The sequence below is a fragment of the Zophobas morio genome, unplaced genomic scaffold, assembly GCF_036711695.1.
Source record: "Zophobas morio isolate AGI-343-1 ecotype UQ-CSIRO unplaced genomic scaffold, CSIRO_AGI_Zmor_V1 ptg000028l, whole genome shotgun sequence".
NCBI lineage: Eukaryota > Metazoa > Arthropoda > Insecta > Coleoptera > Tenebrionidae > Zophobas > Zophobas morio.
In genome coordinates this window covers 589329-616160 of record NW_026972133.1, presented here as the reverse complement: position 1 = coordinate 616160, position 26832 = coordinate 589329, and the positions used below count along the sequence as shown (strand labels likewise).

The window sequence follows — 26832 nt, the reverse complement described above, 5'->3', positions numbered from 1 at the left end:
TAGGACTTCAGTTCTAAATATTCCCATCCATACATTCTCAAGTGCCTTTTTTCTGATGATATAATATTTTAGTTCCAGTGAAAAAATCAAACAAATTTAATAATATACAATTTTCTTCTATAGTTGTTCAGTAATTCTCTTCTAGAACTTCAGTTACAAGTTATATTTGTATCTATCCATTCTCATTTTTTTTTTTTTAATATCACCTTCAGTTCACTTAATCATCTTCAGTTTCATTGAAAAAATCATACAAATTTAAAATTACAATTTTCTTCTAAAATTTTCAGTCAGTTCTCTCCTAGGACTTCATTTCCAAATATTTCTGTGTATCCATTCTCAGTGGATTTTTTCTGAAGATAACTTCAGTTTCACTTAAAAGAAGAAAAAAATTTGAGATATACATTTTTTGCACATTTTTTTCAGTGTTTTCAGTCAGTTTTCTTTTAGGACCTCAACTCCAATATTTCTATGTATCCATTCCTACGCAGATTTTTTTCTAGAGATATTATTTTCAATTTTGCATAAAAAATAAAAAAAAAATAAACATTTTTTTAAACCTTTCTATAGATTTTGATTCAGTTCTCATCTAGGACTTCAGTTCTAAATATTTCTATGTATCCAATCTAATGTTGATTTTTTCTCAAGATAGCATCTCCAGCTTCATTTAAATAGTCAAAAAAGTTTACAATTATTACAACCTCCTCTATACGTTTTTAGTCAGTTTTCTGGGACTTCAGTTCTAAATATTCCCATCTATCCATTCTCAAGTGTTTTTTTTTCTGATGATATCATCTTTAGATCCACTGAAAAAATCAAACAAATATAAATATAAAATTTTCTTCTATACTTTTTTAAGTAGTTCTCTTCTAGGACTTCAGTTACAAGTAATATTCCAGTCTATCCATTCTCAAATATTTTTTTTTTAGAAATATCACCTTCAGTTCACTTAACCATCTTCAGTTTCATTGAAAAAAAATCATACAAATTTAAAATTACAATTTTCTTTTAAAGTTTTCAGTCAATTCTCTTCTAGGACTTCACTTCTAAATATTTCTATGTATCCATTCTCAAGTGAATTTTTACTGAAGATATCTTCATTTTAATTTAAAAGACAAAAAAATTTGAGGTATACAATTTTTTGCACATTTTTTTCTATATGTTTTCAGTCAGTTCTCTTCTAGGACTTCAGCTCCGATATTTCCATTCCCACGTAGATTTTTTTCTGGAGATATCATCTTCAGTTTTACTTAAAAAATGAAAAACAATTGAAATAAACATGTTTTTAAACCTTTCTATACACTTTGATTCAGTTCTCTTCTAGGACTTCAGTTCTAAATATTTCTATGTATCCAATCTAATGTTGATTTTTTCTCAAGATAGCGTCTCCAGCTTCATTTAAATAGTCAAAAAAGTTTGAATTATACTACTTTTTGTACAATCTCTTCTATCTGTTTTCAATCAGTTCTCTTCTAGGACTTCGTTCCGAATATTTCTACCTATTCATTCCCAGGTACACTTTTTCTGGAGATATCATCTTCAATTTTACTTAAAAAATCAAAAAAATTTGAAATAAACATTTTTTACAACCTCTTCTATACGTTTTCAGACAGTTTTCTTCTAGGACTTCAGTTCTAAATATTCCCATCCATACATTCTCAAGTGCCTTTTTTCTGATGATATCATATTTTAGTTCCAGTGAAAAAATCAAACAAATTTAATAATATACAATTTTCTTCTATAGTTGTTCAGTAATTCTCTTCTAGAACTTCAGTTACAAGTTATATTTGTATCTATCCATTCTCATTTTTTTTTTTTTAATATCACCTTCAGTTCACTTAATCATCTTCAGTTTCATTGAAAAAATCATACAAATTTAAAATTACAATTTTCTTCTAAAATTTTCAGTCAGTTATCTTCTAGGACTTCATTTCTAAATATTTCTATGTATCCATTCACAAGTGGATTTTTTCAAGTTATTATCATCAGTTTCACTTAAAAGAAGAACAAAATTTTGAGATATACAATTTTTTATATATGTTTTTAGTCAGTTTTCTTCTAGGACTTCAGCTCCAATATCTCTATCTACCTCGAGTTTAACTTCAAAAAATATAATCGATAAAATTTTATAAGAGTTCTAAAATATTTCAGTAAAAAGTTGAAAAGTTAAAAAGGCCATAAGATATTTTCGTGCAAAACTTCAGTTATAGAAATATCTAGCATTTGGAAAAGCGACAGTCGAGAAGATTAGATTAGAACTTTTGAGTGGAGGCTGGTGTTGAAGAAAGAATTCAGTTGACGAAGAATTGAGAAGTTCTAGAATATTAGCACTGATAAAGTTGGTAAAGTTCTGGAAGACTATATACCAGATAAATAAAAAAAATTAAAAAATCATCCGTATGGCCATAAAATATGACAAAAAGAAGAAAAAAACAGGGTAATAACACCTGACTGTGAAGACCGAGTGAAGACTTGGAATGAAGATCAAGAACATCTATAAAGAATATTTGGAACAAAAATGGGAGAAAAACAGTGAAGGAAGAAGAAAATAGGGACGAAACCACTGAAACCTGGATTCGACAAGGAAGCAGGACATCAGTTTTTGTCTAGTGACTTAACAAAAATAGATGATAACAGTGTTTATCGTGTAAATTTGGAGATGATGTCTAGTACAATCGCAGTGATATCATTTTGCATTGTCTTTCCGTATTCTTCAGACCATTTGGTCGATTTTAGATTACCGACGCTTGATTTATGGTTCTGTATATTTGGATGTCAATCCATAATCTCTCTCTGCGTGTTTGCGCTCCTAACGACGCTATAAATCCCCTCCCCCAGCCAGTATTCTTCTCTTCCCGACAAGATAAACTCTCTAAAAAAATCCAGATACCCCCGGTAGCAACAACGCGTCCGTGGACAAACAGCGATAACGAGACTTTTAATTTCGCCTAATACATAATAATTACCCGTCGAAAGTACACACTTTCCGGCCTCGCGATAAAACCTGTTATTTATAGCCGTCAATGTTGCCAACTTAGTCTCGGACGAATAATGGGCTTGACCGATAACACAGTTTATTTATTTGCTCGCGAGCGATAACCCGACCCCGGGTCATACCTCCACGAGACCCGACCACGAGGAGCAGAACTCGCGCCGATGAGATGATCGTTTTAATTATTCATGGAGTTTTGAGAAAAAAAATGTTGAAGCATAAGTCGCGCTAAAAAGCTTTTCCACGTTCGCCAATTATAATTTACTTCCCGTTTAGGATTTGCAACTTTTCGCCGAGAATGTAAATTAATTTAATTGTGAGGGGAAGAAGTTGGGAGTTTTTTCGTGGGAGCACGCCACTGGAGAGCGTCTGCTGATTATTATGGCGAGATCGTCGCGATTAGATAACGGGATCCAGGCTGGAAAAACACCGGGTGATTCAAAATTCGAAATTAATTAACTGAGTGATAGCATTGTTAAGATAAGTAGTGTTATCAGTGTTGACAATTTTTTGGATTAAATTCGTCTGGTTTATCGCGAAAAGTGCGGTTGGCAACAGGTGACGAGATTCGCCACTATTTCATTTTTGTGGGTGGCAACAATGAATCATTATTACCAACGCGGGAATTATGTCTATAAAAACACTAAAACAAAATGATGGCTGCCGTAAACTGAAACAGAGACAACGAAGACGACTTAATATTTACGATTATTATTACTATTATTATTGGATAATGGCATCCATTTCGGGCAGTGGCGCCGGAAATTCATCGGGAAGAGCGAAATGCGGTAAACACGCCTGCAAGCCATAAAAAATTAAAATCACCGCGAATTGTGTCAGCGTGCCAACCTCACAAAACAATACAACTTATCAAACTTTTTACGGGAAAGCTCTGTCTAGGATTTGTGCGATATTCGTCTTATTTATATTCAATATGGGATAAAAGAAAGCCGAATTTCGTGGAACTACGTTTTGGGAAATTACTATTCAGATCAGTCTCGTGCAGTTTTAATGTAGATTCGCTTTTCCATTTCAAAAATTCCATTTTATAAGCGAAAAGTTGCCGGAAAATAGACGAGTGAGGAACTATGCATTGCACATGTAGTTTTATGTCTAGTAAACTTCGAGATGGCTGTAAAATCCAATCTCATCTCGGCTGTCATTCATTTCATATGAGAATAAAGACGGACTGTGTGCGGAGTGGGGGTGGGAATTTCCCGCTGGTTCAGTCTGTCAGGTTTGATTCGAAGAGAGGAGGAATTTGTGTAATTTACCCGAATTCTAACTTTAAAGAAGTGGGGTTTTAAAATTTTTACTACACTGTTTCGACCTACTTATAAATAAGTAATTATAATAGACCTTGTTAATTTGTACAACGGCTCGACGATTCTCTAAATGGGTCAATTATTCAGAGTACCAAATTAAGTGATACCATAAAAGAGCAAAAAAACATTAATGGAAAGTGGAATTAAAAAGTAAATAAGTAAAATTCAGTTTACGGAAAACGCGAATTAAAAAATCTCGACGGGGAAATAAACCACTGATAATTAATTTCAAGTTGATAACAATGCAATAAAAAAGGAGAATCTTATAACATGAATGTTCGGCTAAAGCAGTGTCCGGTGTACAACTTCAAGTGGGGTCATTCTTGTGGTATTTGGGTGGTGTTTATTTTAAGGCTGCTAAGGGTGCTTCTCCCATCCTTCACATTTTCAAGTAAAATAAAATTGACAACAAGCTTGTTTTAAGAATTTGAAAACTGTCAGTTTCGTGTCTACCTGTTTAGTTTTTTTTTAATAACATGTTTATAATTTTCCTGTGTGTAAACAGTTTTTACAATTCAAATTAAAGCAAAAGCAGTTTAGTTTAAAAACAAACCATTTAGCAAACAAGTTTCAATCGATCGATAAATAATTTTTTGTAATATTGAGTTTATTTTTAAATAATATTTCATTTCTTAAAAAAAAACTGATACCTCAATGTGAATAAATTATGTTCATAGTGGTAACCTCGTTTTTCTCTCTATTCTCTTTTCTCGCTTTACTCCCTTTTCTCCCTCTACGCCGCTTTCTCCCTATACTCCCTTTTCCTCTTTCAAGAAGCTCCAAAAACAGGTCACAAGTTTTTAGGATATTCAAAATGGGTTTGTGTTGTATATTTGAACAATGTATTTATCCATCTTTATCTGTCTTCTATGCTTTCTGTTTATTTTATCCGTCCACCCTCTTAAATCCCTTCCTCTTGACTCTCTTTTCTCCCTCTACTATACTTTTTCACTATTCTCTCCTTTTCTCTTTTAGAAGCTCCAAAAACAGGTAAAATTTTTCGAGGTGGAAGAAAATCGATACAAGTTCTATGTTACATTTTTTGAAAAATTATTTATATTTATCCTTCTTCCCTCTTTTATCTCCCCTTCCATTTGTCCAACCATCTCTTTTCTCCTTCCTCACACTTTTTTCTCTCCACTTCATTTTCTCCCCAGGCGTTCTATTCTCTCTTCTCTTTATCCCTATCCTCTCTTCAATCCTTTTTTCACTTTTTTCTTAACTCCCTTTTTGCCTCTCTCTTTTCCTCAACTCTCATTTATCCCTTCTCTCCATCCTCTCCATTGACATTTTTTTCTCCCTCCACTCTTTCATTTTCTCCAACTAACTTTTCTCTCTATATTCTCGCTTCTGTCTTTCCCTATCTCTATTTTCTCGTCTCTCACTTCTTTTTCCTCTCTCCTTCATCTCTCCACTCGCATTTTCTTGATTCTCTTTTTTCTTCGATTCTCTTTTCTCTCTCTCTACTATATTTCTTCCCTATTTTCTCTTTTCCTCTTTCAACAAGCTCCAAAAACGGGTAAAATTTTTCGATGTAGATGAAAATCGATACAAGTTCTGTGGTACATCCGAAAAAGTATTCATCTCTTCTCTGTTTTAACTCTCCTCTTCTATTTTTCCTCCTTCCTCTTATATCCCTCCTCTCTTTTTTTTTTTTCTACACTCTCTTTTCTCCTCCAACGTTCTTTTCTCAATCTCCATCCACTTATCTGTCTGTCTCTAGTTTCCCTTCTCTATATCTCGATTCTCTCTTCTCTCTTCTTTTTCCCCTCCACTCTCTTTCTTATCTCCATTTTCTTTTCTTTCCCTTTTCTCTTTTGTCCTTCCACCATTTTTTTCTTTCTACTCTATTTTCTCCCTCCACTCTCTTGTCTTTCCAAACTAACTTTTCTCTATCTCTGTTCTCCCTTCGCCTTTCTCCCTTTCCCTTCTCCCTTCTCCTTTTTCTCTATCTCAATTCCCCCTTCTTTTTATCCCTATTCTGTCTTTTCTCTTCTCCCACACTCCCTCTCTCCCTCTGTTTCTTCTTTTTCCTCTCTTTCATCTCTCCGTTCGTATTTCCTTTATTCTTGTTTTTCCTTGATTCTCTTTTCTTCTGCTACTATTTTTCTTCCCTATTATATCTTTTCCGTTATCTCTCCTCTTCAATTTAACCATCCAACCTTTTTCTGCTTCCTCTTCCTTATATCCCCCCCTCTCTCCATTTATCCATCCATTTTTTTTCCCTTCTTCTCTCATGTCTTTCCACTCTTTTTTTTCTCTCCACTCTGTTTTCTTCTTCTCTCTTTAATCTCTTCTCTCTCACTTTTATCCCTCCAGTCTCTTTTTTCCTTCATTTATCCCTCTCCTCAACTTTATCCCGTCTTTCTATTTTCTTAATAGACTCTTATTTCTCCTCTCCTCTCTTTTCTCCCCCCACATTCTTTTCTCTGTCTATTCTCTCTTCTCTCTATCTCCATTCTCTCTTGTCTCTTCTTTCTGCTCTCGTCTCTATATTTCTATTCTCTCTTATCTCTTCTCTCTCCTCTCTCCTCTCTCCTCTCTTCTCTCTCCTCTCTCCCTCTCTTCTCTTTCCCCTCTCTTTCATCTCTCCATTATCATTTCTTCCCCCATTATCTTTTTTTTCCTTTTCACTTTTTTTTACTCCCTTTTTTCTTCTCTTTTTTTCCTCAATTCTCATTTATCCCTCCTCCTAGTTTTATTCCTTCTCTCTATTATCTCAATTGACAACTTTTTTCCCACCACTCTCTTTTCTTCCCCAACTAACTTTTGTATCTCTATTCTCCCTTCTGTCTTTCCCTATCTCTATTCTCTCGTCTCTCTCTCTCTCTCTCTTCTCTCCCTTCTTTTTCCTCTCTCCTTCATCTCTTCACTCACATTTCCGTGATTCTCTTTTTTCTTCGATTCTCTTTTCCCCTCTACTATCTTTCTTCCCTATTTTCTCTTTTCCTCTTTCAACAAGCTCGAAAAACGGGTAAAATTTTTCGATGTGGAAGAAAATAGATATAAGTTCTATTTTACGTTTGAAAAATTATTCTTCTCTTTTCTCTCTTTTAACTCTCCTCTTCCATTTAATCATCTACCTCTTTTTTCCTCCTCTATTCTTTTCTCTACACTCTCCTTTCGCCCCCAACGTTCTTTTCTCTATCCCTATGCTTTCTTCTCTCTATATCTTCCCTCTTGTTTCCTCTCTCTTTTATCTCTGTGCACTCTCATTTCTCCTTCCAATCTCTGTTCTCCCTATTCCCTCTTTTATTCTTTCAAAAAGCTCCAAAAACAGGTAACATTTTTTGATGTGGAAGAAAATCGATCCAAGTTCTGTTACATATGAAAAATTATTTATCCCTCTTCTCTCTTCTATCCCCTCTCTTTCATTTATCCGTCAACTTCTTTTTCCCGTCTTCTCTCTTATATATTTTCTCTCTCTTTTTTCTCTACACTCTTTTTTCTCCTTCTTCTCTCTTTTATCCCTCCTCTCACTTTTATCCCTCCACTCTCTTTTTTCCTTCATTTATTCCTCCTCTCAGCATTATCCCTTCTTTCTCTTTTCTTGATAGACTCTTAGTTCTCCTCCACTCTGTTTTCTCCTCCCACATTATTTACTCAATCTCTATTCTCTCTCTCTCTCTCTCTATCTCTCTCCTTCTCCTCTTTCCCCTCTCTTTCATATCTCCATTCTCATTTCTCCCTCCATTATCTTTTCTTTCCTTTTTCCCCTTTTTCCTCTCTTTTTTTTCTTCAATTCTCATTTATTCCTCCTCCCAGTTTTATCGCTTCTCTCTATTCTCTCCACTCTTTTTTCTTCCTCAACTAACTTTTCTCTCTTTATTGTCCCTTGTGTCTTTCCCTTTCCTCTCTTCTCTCTTTCTTGTCTCCTTCTTTTTCTTCTCTCTTTCATCTTTTCACTCCGATTTACGTGATTCTCTTTTTTCTTCGATTCTCCTCTCTGCCTCTATTATCTTCCTTCCCTATTTTCTCTTTTCCTCTTTCAACAAGCTCCAAAAACGGGTAAAATTTAGTTCTGTGTTACATTTGAAAAGTCATTCATCTCTCTTCTCTCTTGTTTCTTTCAACTCTTCTCTTTCATTTAACCATCCACCTCTTTTTTTTCCTCCTCCCTGTTATATCCCTTCTCTCTTTTTTTCTCTACACTCTCTTTTTCCCCCTCAACTATTCTCTGTTCTCTCTTCTTTTTCCTCTCTCTTTCATCTCTTTCCACTCTCATTTCTCCCTCCGTTCTCTGTTCTCCCCATTCCCTCTTTTCTTCTTTCAAGAAGCTCCAAAAACAGATAAAATTTTTCGATGTGGAAGATAATCGTTACTACATTTGAAAAATTATTTATTCCTCGTCTCTCTTCTCGCTTCTCTCAATTTTTCTCTTCACTCTCTTTTCTACCGACATTTTCTTTTCTTTCCCTTTTCTCTTTTTTCCTTCTACCATTTTTGTCTCCACTCTCTTTTCTCCCTCCACTCTCTTATATCCCTCCTTTACCTTTTTTTCTCTCAATTCTTATTTATTATTATCCCATCTCTTTATTCTCTCCTTTGACTTTTTTTCTCCCTCCACTTTCTTCTTTTTCCCAATTAACTTTTCTCTATCTCTATTCTCTTCTCTCACACTCTCTCTCCCTATTCTCTTCCTTCTTTTTGCTCTCTCTTTCATGTCTCCGCTCGCATTTCCTTCATTCTTTTTTCTTGATTCTCTTTTCTCCTTCTACTGTCTTTCTTCCCTGTTATATCTTTTCTATTATCTCTCCTCTTTTATTTAGCCATCCAACCTTTTTCTTCGACCTCTCTCTTATTTCCCCCGAAGTTCTTTTCTCTATCTCTATTCTCTCTTCTTTCTATCTCTTCTCTCTTGTTTTTCATCTCTCTTTTATCTCTTTCCACTGTCATTTCACCCTCCATTTTCCGTTCTCCTTATTCCCTCTTTTCTTCTTTTAAGAACCTAAAAAACCAAGTCAAATTTTTTGATGTAGAAGAAAATCGATACAAAAATTATTTGCTCTCTTCTCTCTTTGCCCCCCCCTTCTCTCTATTTTTTCTTCTGTCACTTTTATTCCTCCAGTCTCTTTTTTCCTTCATTTATCCCTCCTCATAATTTTATCCCTTCTTTCTTTTTTCTCGATAGACTCTTATTTCTCTTCCACTCAAGAAAAGATTCTTCCCCCACTTTTTTCCCTATGTCTATGCTCTCATCTCTCTTCTCTTTCTCCTCTCCTTCATCTCTCCACACTCTTTTCTCTCTAAAATGTCTTCTCTCTCGTAATTCTCTTTCCTCCTTCCATTCCCTTTTTTCTCGAGACTCTCTTTTTCCCCTCTGCACTCTTTTCTCCCTCTTTTTGATATGGAATAAAATAGATTTAAATTTTGGGAGATTCAATAATGATTCTGTATTTATTTACAATACTTCTCTTATTAAACACTTTTCGCACTAGATGCATTCATGTTTGATTCTACCACGTGATCAGAAATAACTGAGTCTGTTGGCAGTACTTTCAAACAAAAAAGTGAACTTTTCTTGCGTTATGTTGGCATAACAGAAGTAATTGTATGACGTCAAATGTCAACAATCTGTCAATCTTGACAGCTGACAACCGGAAATTATAGACAACATTGTCATACCAATTTCCACAAAAAATTCAGGATTACCAAAAACCCAAGCAAGCCAGTGTAACCAACTTTAGTTTTTATCAAAAATGTCATTTAAAATGGAAAATGGACTTTATTTCCGGTAAAACCGGAAGTGCTTGGGCTTTATAATCCTTCATTTTCAAAATCCATTGCTACGTTGCCAAGCTTTTCCAATTTTCTTAAATTGTTTAACAGTGGAAGGGTTCACAAAAAAAATCGCAATAGGGTTATTTTGAAAATCTGGGTTACAATATTTTGTGGAGAGTTATATAAAGATACGCCCTTTATTGCGGCATAGATAAAATTGGCTTTTAATATACAGAGTGTTTAAAAAAATATATATATCAATATTTCAAAACAAAGCGCGATAATTTATTGAAAAACAGGTGTGACGTTGTGAAGGTGGCGTCTCGTGGTTCTGTAAATAATTCATGTGTATATTTCAACGTCTATGGTGACTTTGTTTCAAAAAATGAAGACAAAAAATAACATAGTTCCTGGAAGAGAAATGTGCGCCATGCTGCTATTTTTACTTTGTTAAACTAAAAGGACACGATGCTGAAAATAAATAGTGTAATAATAGTATTACAATGACAATATTTTTGCTACAATAGTGCCAAGTTATTTGTGCAATAATGGGATTCTTGGAATACCCTGTGAAACAAAGAACTGGAGTGTAAAATAAAAGTTTATCCAGACACTCAATAAGGAAGAAACATGTTTTGGATAAATTATTATCCAAAAAGAAGAGAAAGAAACACCAAGAAAAATATAACGCGAGTTAAAAAATTGCTGTAATATTTAAATTTCCGAGCACATCATCATAATTTGTTATCTCCAATGTAATGCGACCCAATAAATCTCACTCGGTACACCAACCTCACAGTCGTCACCATTAACATTCATTACCCCACCCCCGGCCACCGTCCCCAAAACGTCGAACTTCGCCGACTTCCCCATCGAAACCCAATCGCCACCGCCAACCCCTCAACCTCGCTAAAAATCACTTAGTCATCGTTTCATCATCCAAATGCAAAACCCTCTATCAGGACTGTTTACAAACATAAAGTCAACACACGTGGGTCATCCATTTACAAGATGAAGGTCGCCGCAAGACCTTGGCATATCCCCAGCGCATTATCGCAAAAGCGCAGCATGCTGCATCGTGCATTCGTCGACCTGTCTTCGTGCATCACAAACTCGCTTCTTTCAGATGGCACCACCGGGAGTCGGCAGTTCGACGCAGAAGAGACCCAGCGTCGCCAGCACCGCCGACAACGACATCGTCGTTCTGGACGGGGGCTTCGCCACCCAGCTGAGCTGTCACGTCAGCCAGCAGATCGATGGAGACGTCTTGTGGAGCGCCAGGTTCCTGGCGACGGACAAGGAGGCCGTCATTGACGCCCACCTCGACTTTCTGAGAGGTATGGTGGTAAACGGGGGATTTTGCCGGCGTAGGCCGTTTCGGGACTGCGGAAGCTTTTTGAATAAGAGAATGGTGGAATAAATGTTTGGAAATGTTGTTTTAGCCGGGGCCGACCTAGTCATGACCAATTCCTATCAGGCGAGTATAGGGGGGTTCGTTGAGCACCTCCACCTTACCAAAGAAGAGAGCTACGATTTGATTAAGGAGTCGGTGGCGTTGGCGAGGACGGCGTGTGAACGCTACCAGAAAGAATTTCCAAATTCGCGTAAGCTAATCTTCTGATAAATCTGTAACACTGTGGTGTTAATGAGTTTTCAAGGCTCTTTTTATACAATAATAATTAATAACTAAATAATACACTGTCAGACAAAAACCCCGGATACTTGAATATTAGTAACTTTGCGACCAGTTGCAAGTAATCACAAAAAATTAAGTGTCCGGGTTTTAGTCTGGCAGTGTATTATAAATAACGCATTCGTAGTCTTGGCATGGATTATAAGAGTGGATTTCGTATGTAGCTCCAAAGTACTTAATTCGTTTGTTATGCTTATCGTCGGGGGTCAAACTCCTTGTAAATTACAAGGAGTTTGTAAATTTATTTGGTTAAAATAAGCAAACACCAATCATGTGATAATTACGACCGATACATTTATAGCTGACCTTTGATGGTCGTTGCTACCAGAATCCACAGCTTGGATTTTGAGATTGCCTAAGTTGGACGAAATTTTTTAAAAACGTAGCTCTGAAATTTTATGGAAAATTCATTAACATCAGAATTCGTTCTTGTCTGGAAAAATACGATACAGTGGTTGAAAAATGTAAAGTGGGGTTTAGGCTTGTAAGAAAGTGAACGTAACATAGAACAGTGCCGATGATCTAAATTCCGAAAAGCTTCAAATATCAAATATCAAAAAAAAGTAAAAATATGTAACCCGAATTTCCCTAAAATTAGTACTGGTATTTGTTATGCTTTAGAAGGAAGGGAAGTTCGGTAAAGTTTTTTCCACTTTTTTGTAGCCTTTTGTTATCACTATGTTTACCCTTGTTTTTTTTCTGTCGTTTTTATTCGTTTTTAGATGCCTTTTTGTCGTCTTCTTTTATCGTTTATCTTTTTTTTGGTCAAAATTTTTCCTCATGTTTTTATTCCATTTTTTTCGTCTTTTTTCGTCCATGTTTTTTTTCTTTTTTTTTTAGCCAGTTTTGTCGCCTGTTTCGCGTTTTTGTAGCATCTTTTGGCCTTTTTTTTCACCCTTATTTTCGCTTTTTTCTGCGTCTTTTCATCACCTTTTTTCGGTTTTTGTGTTTTTTCTCGCTTTTTTTTGTCTCTTTTAACAACTTCTCCTACCGTTTTTCACACTTTTTGACGTTTTTATTTCGGCTTTCTTATTGCCTTTTTTTATCGTTTTTTTGGTGGCCTTTACTTGTTGCTTTTTTCGCACTTTTTTGTGGTTGCCTCTTTCACCTTTTCCGTTTTTTATGTCACCTTTCTTTCTTCTCTCCGTTTCTTTTTTCATATTTTCTCATCATTTTTCTTTTTGTAACCTTTTTTGTAGCATTTTGTTTTCACTATCTTTGTTTTTAACACCTCTTTGTCGCGTTTTTTGTGCTTTTTTGGTTGCTTTTTTGCTTCCTTGGCCCCTTTTCTCGTCTTCCTTTATCGCTTTTTTTGTAGCCTTTTGTTATCACTAGGTTTACCCATGTTTTTTGTTCACTTTTTTGTCGTTTTTTTGTTCGTTTTTAGTTGCCTCTTTGTCATCTTCTTCTTTCGTTTTTTTTTTCGTCCTTTTTTCCCTCTTTTTTAGCAATTTTGTTGCCTTTTTCGCGTTTTTGTAGCCTCTTTTGGCCTTTCTTTCACCTTTATTTTCGTCACTTTTTTCTCTTTTTTCTACCTTTTTTAACATTTTTGACACTTTTATCACAGTTTTCGTGTTTTTTGGATGTTTTTATTTTTGAATATCGTTTAGTCGCCTTTTTAGTATTTTTTTTTTGCATCATTTTTCTAGCGTTTTTATGTTGTAGCCTTTTGTGGGCACTATTTTTTCCTTATTTTTTTTGTTGCATTTTTTGTCGTGTTTTTGTCATCTTTCATTAATTGGACTTTTTGCCTTTTTTATTTTTTATTGTTACTTTTTTTGATGCGTTTTTATTATCTTTTTTCGGTTTTTGTGTTTTTTCTCGCTTTTTTTTTCTCTTTTAACAACTCCTATCGTTTTTTACTGTTCTTTTTTCGGTCGCCTTTACTTGTTGCTTTTTTCGCACTTTTTTGTGGTCGCTTCTTTCACCTTTTCCGTTTTTTATATCACCTTTCTTTTTTCTCACCGTTTTTTTTTTTCGTTTTTTGGCGTTTTTTTTTTCTTTTTTGTAGCCTTTTGTTATCACTATCTTTACCTTTGTTCGTGTCACTTTTTTGTTGATTTTTTTTGTCCGTTTTTAGCCGCCTTTTTCTCGTCTTCTTGTATCGTCTTTTTTGTCAAAATTTTTTACCATCTCTTTGTTCCATTTTTTCGTTTGCTTTTTGTCAAATTTATGTTCTTTTTTTATCCAATTTTTGTACCTTTTTTTCCCGTTTTTATTTTGTAGCATTTTTACCTCCTTTTTTTCAGTTTTGTTTTCGTCACTTTTTTTGTTTTCTCCACTTTTTTCTGCAGTTTTATCACTATCTGTACAATTTTTTCGTTTTAATTGTTTTTTTTACCGCATTTTTTTCGTCTCCTTTTATCTTCTTTTCGTCATTTTTAGTATTTTTTTTTGTATTTTTGTTGTCGTTTTTTAACACTATCATAGTTTTCGTCTTTTTTTTAATATCTTTTTTTGGCACCGTCTTTTTGGTCGTCTTTTCTTATTACCTTTTCACTATTTTTTTGCATCTTTTTTCTAGCGTTTTTTTTGTCCTTCTGTTGGAACAATTTTTTTTCTCTTTTTTTTGTTGTTACACTTTTTTGCCGCCTTTTTTAGTTACCTTTTTTGTTGTTTTTTCGTTACTTTTTTATTTCGGTTTTTATCACCTTTTTTCGTTTTTCGTAGCCTTTTTTTGACACCCTACCCTCTTTCTTCAGTTTTATTTTCGTCAATTTTCCATTTTTTTGTATCACTTTTCTTTCTTCTCACCGTTTGTTTTTTCATCTTTTCTCGTCTTTTTTTTTGTCACCTTTGGTTATCACTATCTTTACCTTTGTTTCTGTCACTTTTTTGTTGGTTTTTTGTCCGTTTTTAGTCGCCTTTTTCTCGTCTCCCTTTATCGCCTTTTTATGGCGAAATTTTTCACCATTTTTTCGTCTTTTTTTTGACATTTTCGAATCTCAACTAAATACATTTTCTTATAGGTTTCGGCTCTGGAATTCAAATCCGGCTTCGGTTTTATAATACCTGCAACCGTTTTTCCAGAATCGATCGTTGAAATTTCGAAATTTTTGAAATTTTCAAAAATTCGCATTTCGCAGCGATTTTTTCGAAAATGTTGATTCGTGACCATCAACATGCTATATTTTTGGAATCAGCGTGTCGAGATCTACGTCCCTGAATTTTTTCATAATTTTTAGACAACTTATTTAAAATTGAAATTTTTTTCTTCAAATTTTGCAAAATTTTTGACATTTTCGAAACTCAACTAAATACATTTTCTTATAGATTTCGAGCTCTGGAATTCAAATCCGGCTTCGGTTTTATGATACCTGCAACCGTTTTTCCAGAATCGATCGTTGAAATTTCGAAATTTTTGAAATTTTCAAAAATTCGCATTTCGCAGCAATTTTTTCGAAATTGTTGGTTCGTGACCATCAACATGCTATATTTTTTCGTCTTTTTTTTTTCCTTTTTTTTAAGCCAATTTTTTGTCGCCTTTTTGTGGCCTTTTTTGGCACCTTTTCCTCTGTTTTTCAGTTTTATTTTAGTCACTTTTTCCGTTATTGTTTCACCTTTTTTTCTTCTCACCGTTTCTTTTTCAATTGTTTTTTGCCTGTTTTTATCTTCTCTAAGTCTTTTGTTCATGCACTTTTTTTCTTTTTTTGTCGTTTTTTGACACTCTTTATCACAAGTGTTTGTTCTCACTATTCTTTTTTCTCCTTTTTTTGTTGTACTTTTTTTGTCGCCTTTTTTAATTACCTTTTTTGTTATTTTTTGTTCCGGTTTTTATCGCCTTTTTTCATTATTCTCGCATTTTTTGGCCTCTTTTTAATGAATTCTTTTATCGCTTTTTACGTTTTTTTAATGTTTTTATGTCACCTTTCTTATTGCCTTTTTTTGTAGTTTTTTAGTCGCTTTTCTTTGTTGCTTTTTTCGCACTTTTTTAGTTGCCTCTTTCACCTTTTCCCATTTTTTTGTGGTCTTTATGTTCGTCACTTTTTTTCGTATTTTTTTCACCTTTTTCTCCGCGTTTTTTTTTGTCACCTCTTGTCATTATATCTATTTTTTTTTGACCTTTTTGTCACCACTTTTTTGTTATGTCCTTTTACCGCTTTTTTTCGTCGTTTTCTATCCGAACCTGACCTGACCTGACCTGACGTAACTTAACCTCATCTGACGGCTGTTTTATCGCCTTTATTCTTATTTTTGTGATTTTTTTGTCATCCTTTGTGTCTCGTTTTTGTAGCAGATTTAATCACCTTTTTTGATCTTTTTTACGCTTTTAACATCTTTTTTGTCCCTCTTTCTACCATTTTTTATTGTCTCTTTTTTTATCACCTTGGTTTAGAACTTTTGTGTGGCCTTTTTTTTGACTTTTTTGACACTTTTTTCACGTTTTTTGTGACTTTAGAAACATGAATTCTATTATATTGGCAAAAGTGAAGCAGTTGGCACCACAAACTATATTATAAATCAAACTCACCAAAACTTTTGTTTAAAAATATGTTCATTTTCAACCCTTGAGACAGAAAAAACATATAAACCTCCACAAACCCCAAAAATCAAAAATCACTATATCGCATTTCCAAAAACCAAAAAACCTCGCCTGACTTGCCCACCCCACATTCTGAACCCGCCTTAATAGCGAAGTTTCAGCTGCCCCCATGATCGTGGGCAGCGTAGGCCCCTACGGTGCCTCCTTGCACGACGGATCCGAATACTCGGGCTCGTACGCAAAATCCACGCCAGTGGACACCATGAGACAGTGGCACATACCGCGAATAAAGGCCCTCGTGGAAGCAGGCGTCGACCTTCTAGCCCTTGAAACAATTCCTTGTAGAATAGAAGCGGAAATGTTGGTAGACCTGCTCAAGAAGGAATTCCCGAATACCAAAGCATGGCTAGCATTTAGCGTAGCGGTACACATTTTAATTATTTTGAAAGGTCATAACTAACGGTGTTGTTGCAGCAAGACGGAAAGTCGCTGGCTTACGGCGAAAATTTCCAAGAAACCGCACGCCACTGCTACGAGATGAACCCGTCGCAGTTGGTAGCAGTGGGCGTGAACTGCGTGGCGCCCCGGCTCGTCGAATCGTTCATTTCTGGGATTAACAAAGACAGGAGAAACCCCATTCCGCTGGTGGTGTATCCGAACAGCGGGGAAAGCTATAAGGTGGAACTGGGGTGAGTAACCATATTTAGTGACTTTATTTTTAAACAAAAACACCATTTTGTAGATGGATCGACCGCGACAAGTGCGAGCCCGTGGACACCTACGTCCAGAGGTGGCTCGACCTGGGGGTCACCTGGGTGGGGGGCTGCTGCAGAACCTACGCCACTGACGTCTCACGAATACGCCACGAAGTGGAAAAGTGGAAACGGACTAAATCTGACAAAACCTGCCAGAACGGACAGTGCGTTCAGAAATAAGTGTGCCATTTACAAAAGCTATATTTTTAATAAATTTACAAAACTATGTTGTTGACCCTGGTGGTACGCTCCCTCCGAATCCTTGTCCATTCGGGGGGATATTCCTCCTCCCCCCTTGTATATGCTTCAGTTTTAACCTCTCCAATTCATTGACTCGCGACCGTGCATGCTCTAACCTATGCCACGCCATTTGTAAAACTTTCTGTGAGGCATAACCCGAACCCTCGTGGGGCTGCCCTGTCGAAACCTGAGTTAGATAGTTGATTTGTTCCGTTAGTTTATTTTCGACGGACGATAGTGTCTTGAGGAACGTTTGTGTGTGGTTTTCGGCTTGCTTCAGGCTGGATTTTTCCTTACTGAGCTCGACGAATACTTGACCTGGAAGGTTTTGAGGTTAGGTTTACTGGGGTACGATTTTTGTGAAAATAAATACCTGCACTGTGAAGGCACGTGATTATGTCCTTCTCGATGGAGTCGAGGACCTGGATTCGCTCCATTGGCGCAGTCATCATAAATGTTTCGAGTCTTAACGCAGAAATCAATAGAAATTAGTTTGTTTTGATGGATTTTGACAGAGCTTTATGACAGATAAACAGCTGGATCGGCGGCGACGCCCTCTGGTGACGATTTACTGCACATCGCCGAATTTTGACGCATTTTGATGAGGGCGCTAGTTATGTTTGATTGACATTTGACCAATTTGACTGTGGAGAAGAAATTGTTGGTTTATGATGTTCTGTGTTGATTTGTTGATGACCAAAAATTGTCGTGAAATAAAAATGAAAATTTTACTCAGAAAGTTTAACAGTGGGCTAACCTGCGTATTTTGGTTCAATTTTTCTAAAATGATCGATACGCAAATTCCAAATAGATTAGCTGCAAATTAGCAGTTGTTAATCTTTTTTTCCGAACAAGGAACTAAAAACATATTTAACTATCGTGTTGTTCAACTAAAACTATAACTAACTAAAATCAAAGTCCCGATCTCAATTAAAATGGATTTTTTATTCGTTGTTAGACTGAGGGGCGGAGCGTAATTGCAAAATACCTATTTCTCTACAAAAATTTTGAACATGTTTTAAGTTTCTTCTTGTGAAAGGAAGTCTACGAATATTAAAAAGAAAGGGCAAAATATAAGCCCCACCCACCCACCCTATCTCAGTTGTAATGATTTTTTTCTTCTCTATTATTTTACTCTTTCAAGAATATATTTCACATGGTAATTTTTTGTGGAGAAATGAGGTTTTTGCAGCTAAACTCTGCTCTCGGCTCACGATGAATAAAAAAAATCATTTGAGAGGGGGTGGGTGGGCGGGGCATATATTTTGTACACTTTTTCTTAATATACGAAGTCTTCTTTTCCCGACAAGAAACTGAAAACATGCTGAACTATTGTGTTGTTCACAAAAAACTATATACCAATATTGAAAAAAAAAAAACAACGATTAAGCACGACCAACCCGACCCAATCTCAGTTGTGATTAAATTTTCATTCGTCATTAGACCGAGGGGCGGAGCGTAATTGCAAAATATATATTTCCCTAGAAAAATGTACCGTTTTGAACATGTTTTAAGTTTCTTGTTGTGAAAGAAAGACTACGAATATTAAGAAGAAAGGGCAAAATATAAGCCCCACCCACCCACCCTATCTCAATTGTAATGATTTTTTTATTCTCTATTATTTTACTCTTTCAAGAACATATTTCACATGGTAATTTTTTGTGGAGAAATGAGGTTTTTGCAGCTAAACTCTGCTCTCGGCTCACGATGAATAAAAAAAATCATTACAATTGAGAGGGGGTGGGTGGGCGGGGCATATATTTTGTACATTTTTTCTTAACATACGAAGTCTTCTTTTCCCGACAAGAAACTGAGAACATGGTGAACTATTGTGTTGTACACAAAAAACTTTATACCAATAATGAAAAAAAAAAAAAAACGATCTAGCACGACCTACCCGACCCGATCTCAATTGTGATGAAATTTTCATTCGTCGTTAGACCGAGGGGCGGAGCGTAATTGCAAAATGTATATTTCCCTACAATAGAAAAATGTACCCTTTTGAACATGTTTTAAGTTTCTTGTTGTGAAAGGAAGACTACGAATATTAAGAAGAAAGGGCAAAATATAAATCCCACCCACCCACCCTATCTCAATTGTAATGTTTTTTTTATTCTCTATTATTTTACTCTTTCAAGAACATATTTCACATTGCAATTTTTTGTAGATAAATGAGGTTTTTGCTGCTAAACTCTGCTCTCGGCTCACGATGAGTAAAAAAAGTCATTACAATTGAGAGGGGGTGGGTGGGCGGGGCATATATTTTGTAGATTTTTTCTTAATATACAAAGTCTTCTTTTCCCAAAAAGAAACTGAAAACATGCTGAACTATTGTATTGTTCACAAAAAACTATATACCAATATTGAAAAAAAAAAAAACAACGATCAAGCACGACCCACCCACCCTATCTCGGTTGTAATGATTTTTTTAATTCGCTGGCAGACCCAGCGGCGGAGTTTAATTACAAAATGCATATTTCTTTGCAAAATTTTACTCTTTCAAGAACATATTTCACATGGTAATTTCTTGTAGAGAAATGAGGTTTTTGTAGCCTGCTCAGCTCCGCCCTCGGTTCACGATGAATAAAAAAAATCATCACAATTGAGAGAGGGTGGGTGGGCGGGGCTTATATTTTGTACATATTTTTTTAATATACGAAGTCTTCTTTTCCGAACAAGAAACTAAAAACATATTTAACTATCGTGTGTTGTTCAACTAAAACTATAATAAGTAAGTAAAAAAAGTCCCGATCTCAATTATGATGAATTTTTATTCGTTGTCAGACCGAGGGGCTGAGCGTAATTGCAAAATACATATTTCTTTCAAAAATTGTGAACATGTTTTAAGTTTCTCGTAGGGAAAATAAGACTACGTATATTAAGAGGAAAGATCGAAATATAAGCCCCACCCACCCACCCTATCTCGGTTGTAATGATTTTTTTATTCGTTAGCACACCAAGGGGCGGAGCGTAATTGCAAAATCCATATTTCTTGCAAATTTTACTCTTTCAAGAACATATTTCACATGGTAATTTCTTGTAGAGAAATGAGGTAGTTGCAGCTAAGCTCCGCCCTCGACTCACGATGAATAAAAAAATCATCACAATTGCGAGGGCGTGGGTGGGCGGGGCTTATATTTTGTACATTTTTTCTTAATATACGAAATCTTCTTTTCCAGACAAGAAACTAAAAATACATTTAACTACCGTGTTGTTCAACTAAAACTATATGTAACTATAAAAAGTCCCGACCTCAATTATGATGAATTTTTTATTCGTCGTCACACCGAGAGGCGGAGCGTAATTGCAAAATACCTATTTCCTTACAAAAATTTCGAACATGATTTGAGTTTCTTGTTGTGAAAAGAAGACTACGTATAGTAAGAGGAAAGGACAAAATATAAGCCCCACCCACCCACCCTATCTCGGTTGTAATGATTTTTTTTTATTGGTCGTCACACCGAGGGGCGGAGCGTATTTGCAAAATACCTATTTCCTTACAAAAATTTCGAACATGATTTAAGTTTCTTGTTGTGAAAAGAAGACTACGTATAGTAAGAGGAAAGATCGAAATATAAGCCCCACCCACCCACCCTATCTCGGTTGTAATGATTTTTTTATTCGTTAGCACACCAAGGGGCGGAGCGTAATTGCAAAATCCATATTTCTTGCAAATTTTACTCTTTCAAGAACATATTTCACATGGTAATTTCTTGTAGAGAAATGAGGTAGTTGCAGCTAAGCTCCGCCCTCGACTCACGATGAATAAAAAAATCATCACAATTGCGATGGGGTGGGTGGGCGGGGCTTATATTTTGTACATTTCTTCTTAATATACGAAATCTTCTTTTCCAGACAAGAAACGAAAAATATATTTAACTACCGTGTTGTTCAACTAAAACTATATGTAACTATAAAAAGTCCCGATCTCAATTATGATGAATTTTTTATTCGTCATCACACCGAGGGGCGGAGCGTAACTGCAAAATACCTATTTCCCTACAAAAATTTTGAACAAGTTTTAAGTTTCTTGTTGTGAAAAGAAGACTACGTATAGTAAAAGGAAAGGACGAAATATAAGCCCCACCCACCCACCCTATCTCGGTTGTAGTGAGTTTTTTATTCGTTGTCACAGCGAGGGGCGGAGCGTAATTGCAAAATACCTATTTCCCTACAAATATTTTGAACATGTGTTAAGTTTATTGTTGTGAAAAGAAGATTACGTACAGTAAAAAAAAAGAACAAAATATAAGCCCCACCCACCCACCCTATCTCGGTTGTAATGATTTTTTTATTCGTTGTCAGACTGAGGGGCGGAGCGTAATTGCAAAATACCTATTTCCCTACAAAAATTTTGAACAAGTTTTAAGTTTCTTGTTGTGAAAAGAAGACTACGTATAGTACTTAAGAGAAAAGGACAAAATATAAGCCCCACCCACCCATCCTGTCTCAGTTGTAATAATTTTTTTATTCGTTGGTAGACCCAGCGGCCGAGTTTAATTGCAAAATGCATCTTTCTTTGTAAAATTTTACTCTTTCAAGAATTTCTTGTAAAGCAAAGAGGTTTTTGCAGCTAAGCTCCGCCCTCGGCTCTCTTTGAATAAAAAAATCATCACAATTGAGAGGGGGTGGGTGGGCGGGGCTTATATTTTGTACATTTCTTCTTAAAATACGAAATCTTCTTTTCCCAACAAGAAACTAGAAACATATTTAACTATCGTGTTGTTCAACTACAACTACATGTAACTAAAACAAGTCCCGATCTCAATTATGATGAATTTTTTTATTAGTTGTCACACCAAGAGGCGGAGCCTAATTGCAAAATACCTATTTCCCTACAAAAATTTTGAACATGTTTTAAGTTTCTTGTTGTGGAAAGAAGACTACGTATAGTAAGAGGAAAAGACAAAATATAAGCCCCACCCATCCACCCTATCTCGGTTGTAATGAATTTTTTATTCGTTGTCACACCAAGGGGCGAAGCGTAATTGCAAAATACATACAGAGTCATCAAAATTGATTGAGAGAGTTGGTACTCCTTGTTTTTATCGTGAAGTTTGTCAAGCTTATGACAGATTTGTTTAAGGTTAGGTGGCAATGAATTCAGTGCCGTGACAAGAGATCTGGGGGTTGATTGTCGAACTCATAAGCATAAGTGGATTCTGAAGAATAATTCCACGCCGCAAATTCGTCTTGAGTACCACTGCGGAACAAATGTAAAATTCGAAACTTCAAATCTGACAACTAATATTTTTTACCAAAAAAAAATCGAAAAAAGACGCCACTGAGTTTTGAAATTTGAAACTTGAAACTTCAAATCTATAGCAGCTAATATTTTTATACAACTTAACAAACCAAATTATTCAGTTCAGGTTCATCAACTCTCTCAATCAATTTTGATGACCCTGTATTTCCCTACAAAAATTTTGAACATGTTTTAAGTTTCTTGTTGTGAAAAGAAGACTACGTATAGTAAGAGCAAGAGACAAAATATAAGCCCCACCCACCCACCCTATCTCGGTTGTAATGAATTTTGTATTCGTTGTCACACCGAGAGGCGGAGCGTAATTGCAAAATACATATTTCCCTACAAAAACTTTGAACAAGTTTTAAATTTCTTGTTGTGGAAAGAAGACTACGTATAGTAAGAGGAAAGGACAAAATATAAGCCCCACCCATCCTCTCTCGGTTATAATGATTTTTTTTATGCAGACCCAGCGGCGGAGGTTAATTACAAAATCCATGTTTCTTTGCAAAATTTTACTCTTTCAAGAACATATTTCACATGGTAATTTTTTATAGAAAAATGAGGTTTTTGCAGCTAAGCTCCGCCCTCGGCTCACGATGAATAAAAAAAATCATCACAATTGAGAGGGGGTGGGTGGGCGGGGCTTATATTCTGTACATTGTTTCTAAATATACGAAGTCGTCTTTTCCCAAAAAACAAAGATTAAGCACAACCCACCCGTCCCGATCTCAACTGTGATGAAATTTTCATTCGTCGTTATACCGAGGGGCGGAGCGTAATTGCAAAATACATATTTTTCTACAAAAATTGACCGTTCTGAACATGTTTTAAGCTTCTTGTTGTGAAAGGAAGACTACGTATATTAAAAAGGAAATACAAAATATAATATTATTTAATAGTTAAAGAATGCAAACCTTTTAAATTTTCCCCAAGAGTGACTTTTTACGTTACTCCAAAATTGTACATAGTAAATAGGTTTTAAATTGTATCAAATAACACAGTCTTACACATGTAGTTTATGACTCCGAGTTGAGATTTTACCCGAAACGTCCAGATTTTTGGAAAAAAAAACCATATTAGGAAACAACAGTTTGACATTTAATTTGGAATCTGCAAAACCGAATGCTTTCAAATCTTACAGATGGTTTACAGTTATGACAAGCATGAGAAATTTTTATTCAAGATATATTTACTTGTCCGCTACAAAAAATTGATGACGTCACCTGAAAAGTTTGCCGAATAAATCCTATCTAAAATGGAGAAAATATGATGATATCATTCCATTCGTATTTTTTGGATTTTCATATACAGAGTGACTCAAAAAAATTAATGAATGCGTGAATATATTTTATTTATTTAATCAGGAACTACAAAACCGAATGCTTTGAAATCTTGGAGATGTTTTAAAGTAATCATAGGCATGGTAAATTTTTGATCAAAATATATTTGCTCATCCCCCCTAAAAAATTGATCATGCCACCCCAAAATTTTTCCATCTTAAATGGGCGTTGTGCAAAGTATGATGAGTCTATAATTGTTTATCAACCTCAAAAAATTGATTACGGCATCTCAGAATTTTGCCGAATAAATTTTTTCGCAAATGTGCAAAATATGAACAGACTTTTAATCATTGCATTCTAATTTTTTAGATTTGCCTAAACAGGTGACTCAAAAAAATTAATGAATCAGTCAATTTATTATTGATCAAATTAAGAACGAGTCACCCCATTTTCTGGAAAATGTGAGAATACGCTCGTCTTTATAACAATAAAATAATGATAAGGTAAGAATTATAATAATAACATTCGGAATATTTTGTTCAATGGAGGCTTATGAATAATTTTAGTCATCTGTTTTGGGGCGATAAACCCATTCAAATCAAACAAATATCTACGTGACATTCTTCCGATGTAATGTATTCCCGTTGATAATGTGCGTCGAATATCACACGTAGTAAAACAAATTCGTTTAAAAAATATTTTATTTCATCTTTTGTTTATTATCACAATTTCATGTTACATGAATAAAAACAATTCATGTTCAGTCATGGAAATGTACAACAAGTAATCTAAAAATTGTACAAAACACGCCTCAATCACGCTACTTTCTCGCCACAAACTTACTCCTACAACTACTTAGGACTTAAATGCACCCAAAAGGCAGTATTGTGCATTTCACCAAGCAATCAAAATCGGCTTGACAAAACTAAGCCTAACTCACATGAGATAATAAAAACTAAAAAAATACTGTTCTCAACTCAATAAATAAATCAGAGTCTTTTACATAAAGATAAAACTCCCAACGACTACATCTGCACACGAAAAAATAGTAAAGTAAAATGTGCAAACTATAAACTTAAAAATGACATATTTAAAAGTTTTATTAATATCATAATTAGATACTTTTAACACCTGCTGTCTTAAGTAACTCTTTGAGTCTTAAAATCTCCTCATCTCTCTCAGCTAATTTACATTCTAATTCTCTTACATAATCTGCATCTGAGCCGTGCGTTAGGGTTTTAAGTAACGAAGTGGCGTCTGGGCGATCTTGCGGGTACTTCAGCATCAACTGGGTGATGATCTGGGCCAGCTGAGGGTGTTGGACGTGGACGTGTGGTGGTAGTTTTCCTTTTCTGAGATCGTCGATGTATTGTACTCGTTCCATGTCAGTGCGAAAGCGTTCAACTAGTTCAAATAGTACTATCCCCAAGGAATAAATATCACTCTAAACCAGAAAAATATTGTTGTTAATTTTTGACTAATATAACTATGTTTAAGTTGGTACCTTTGGATCACATTGACCGTCCAGTTGTTCAGGAGCGGCATATAGCTTAGTACCAAACGCTAAACTGTGGCGGACATTTTGTAAAGGACAAGCTAACCCAAAATCACCTAGTTGGACCAACAAACTCCCGTTTTCGATTTGGATGAAGATGTTGCTTGGTTTGATGTCGTGGTGGACGATTCCTTTGGAATGGATGTATTCCACACCTACATAGAACATAAATAAAATTTACTAACAATTTAAAAAAAAATCAAAAGTCCCTATATACCTTTCAGTAGTTGTCTAAGCACCTCATAAATAGTTTCACTTCGAACGTGCCCAGTGACCGGAACTAACGCCTTATCTCCACTTTCCACCTCTGCGTCATTCCTACTCTCCAACCACTGTCTCAAAGTGGACTGACACAGCGCCATCTGTATGTACAAAGTCGCCCACTTAACATTCGCTTTTTGTTGCATCTTCAACTCCCTTATTTCCTTCATATCCAACTTACAAATGGCTTTGCCCCCTTCTGAAATACTACTCCTCTTAATCCTCTTGCGCACCACCCCGTGATTCGTCACACTAGTGGCACTATGCTCGAAATTAACCTCAAAATCTGAAGTGTCATCCACCTTGCATTCATCCGAAAAAGAATGAGGCTGATCCTGATAAATGTACTCATCGTCAAGATGCGAGTGCGTTTCGCTGTCCTCACTAAATGACTCAGTTTCGTCGTGAATGATGTTCGACGTGGAGCCCCCCAGTTCCAGCCAGGCGGCCTTATACTGCACAATATTCGAGTGATTCACACTGGCGAAAGTCTTCACTTCCGACAGATAGTTTCTAACGGCTTCAATCCCTTCAGCGCGAATCGGAATCTTCTTGACTGCATACTCAGTCCCGTCCAGTTTATGCTTGACTTTGAAGACTTGTCCAAATCCGCCGCCGGCGATGTACTCAATTTCGTCGAACTCTTGGTAGTAGTGGGAGTTGATGACGTCGTTCTTGGGCCACTCGGGGCGCCCGCAGACCGCGCTGTCGCCCCCCATGGACGTCTTCAACAAGTGGTGGAAAGCTTGTTGGTAGGCGGAGCGCATGCCCTCAAACTCCGTCATCAGGTAGCTTTCGTCAATCATGTTCATTTGGAAGAGTTTGTCGCAGATCAGGTTATACATTTTGGTTACTTTTCCGGTGTCTGATTCGTACACGCTACACAGGTTTTTGACCAGGCTTTCGATGAGGATGCTTATGGGGGTTGATACTTTGACCCGTTTGGAGATTACATTTACGGACGTGTTGGTTTCCGGGGTTTTGTTTTCAGTTGTTTGTTGCGTTTCCATCGACTTGGCCCCTTCGCTATCGCTATCCACATCAGACTCAGACATACCAGATTTTGCCATGTTTCTAGAAAGCTCTAGAGTGCCATTCACGCGACTCTGGAAAATATGGTACTAAATGGGTGAAGCTTCCGCGAAATTGGTAATTCAAGGTGGTGCAGCCCCTTGGTACCCCTAACTTGTTCTTACCTGTTTGATAACAAAAAATGTCGTAACATATCCAGCCGACTTATGTCAAACGCAGATGGCGCTGCTGTTGACGTATTCGTATTATT

The 26832-nt window shown here is 35.9% G+C and overlaps 3 protein-coding genes across 3 annotated transcripts in view; 1 reads left to right on the top strand and 2 right to left on the bottom strand.

The window, feature by feature from the left end:
* The window catches only part of LOC135136965 (homocysteine S-methyltransferase YbgG-like), a 32514-nt gene extending 15322 nt beyond the window's left edge, over nt 1-17192 (top strand). The window contains exons 2-6 of the mRNA XM_064066472.1: nt 11162-11372; nt 11478-11639; nt 16373-16635; nt 16686-16900; nt 16954-17192. Of these exons, the coding sequence (XP_063922542.1) occupies nt 11162-11372; nt 11478-11639; nt 16373-16635; nt 16686-16900; nt 16954-17146 (1044 nt within the window). The 3' untranslated portion in view covers nt 17147-17192. The remainder of the gene's footprint in view (nt 1-11161; nt 11373-11477; nt 11640-16372; nt 16636-16685; nt 16901-16953) is intronic.
* Nucleotides 17150-17757, bottom strand: LOC135136966 (mediator of RNA polymerase II transcription subunit 11). Its single transcript, XM_064066473.1, has 2 exons — nt 17580-17757; nt 17150-17524 (listed from the first exon to the last, which is right to left on the bottom strand). Exons 1-2 carry the CDS (start codon nt 17656-17658, stop codon nt 17190-17192), a joined length of 414 nt encoding a protein of 137 aa, XP_063922543.1. The 5' UTR covers nt 17659-17757; the 3' UTR covers nt 17150-17189.
* A 6664-nt stretch (nt 17758-24421) lies between these two features.
* On the bottom strand, nt 24422-26829 carry LOC135136975 (eukaryotic translation initiation factor 2-alpha kinase 1-like). The gene is made up of 4 exons (XM_064066493.1): nt 26747-26829; nt 25507-26656; nt 25239-25444; nt 24422-25178 (listed from the first exon to the last, which is right to left on the bottom strand). The coding sequence occupies exons 2-4, from the start codon at nt 26618-26620 to the stop codon at nt 24849-24851; spliced, it is 1650 nt and encodes a 549-aa protein (XP_063922563.1). The 5' UTR covers nt 26621-26656; nt 26747-26829; the 3' UTR covers nt 24422-24848.
* Nucleotides 26830-26832: the final 3 nt, after the last annotated feature.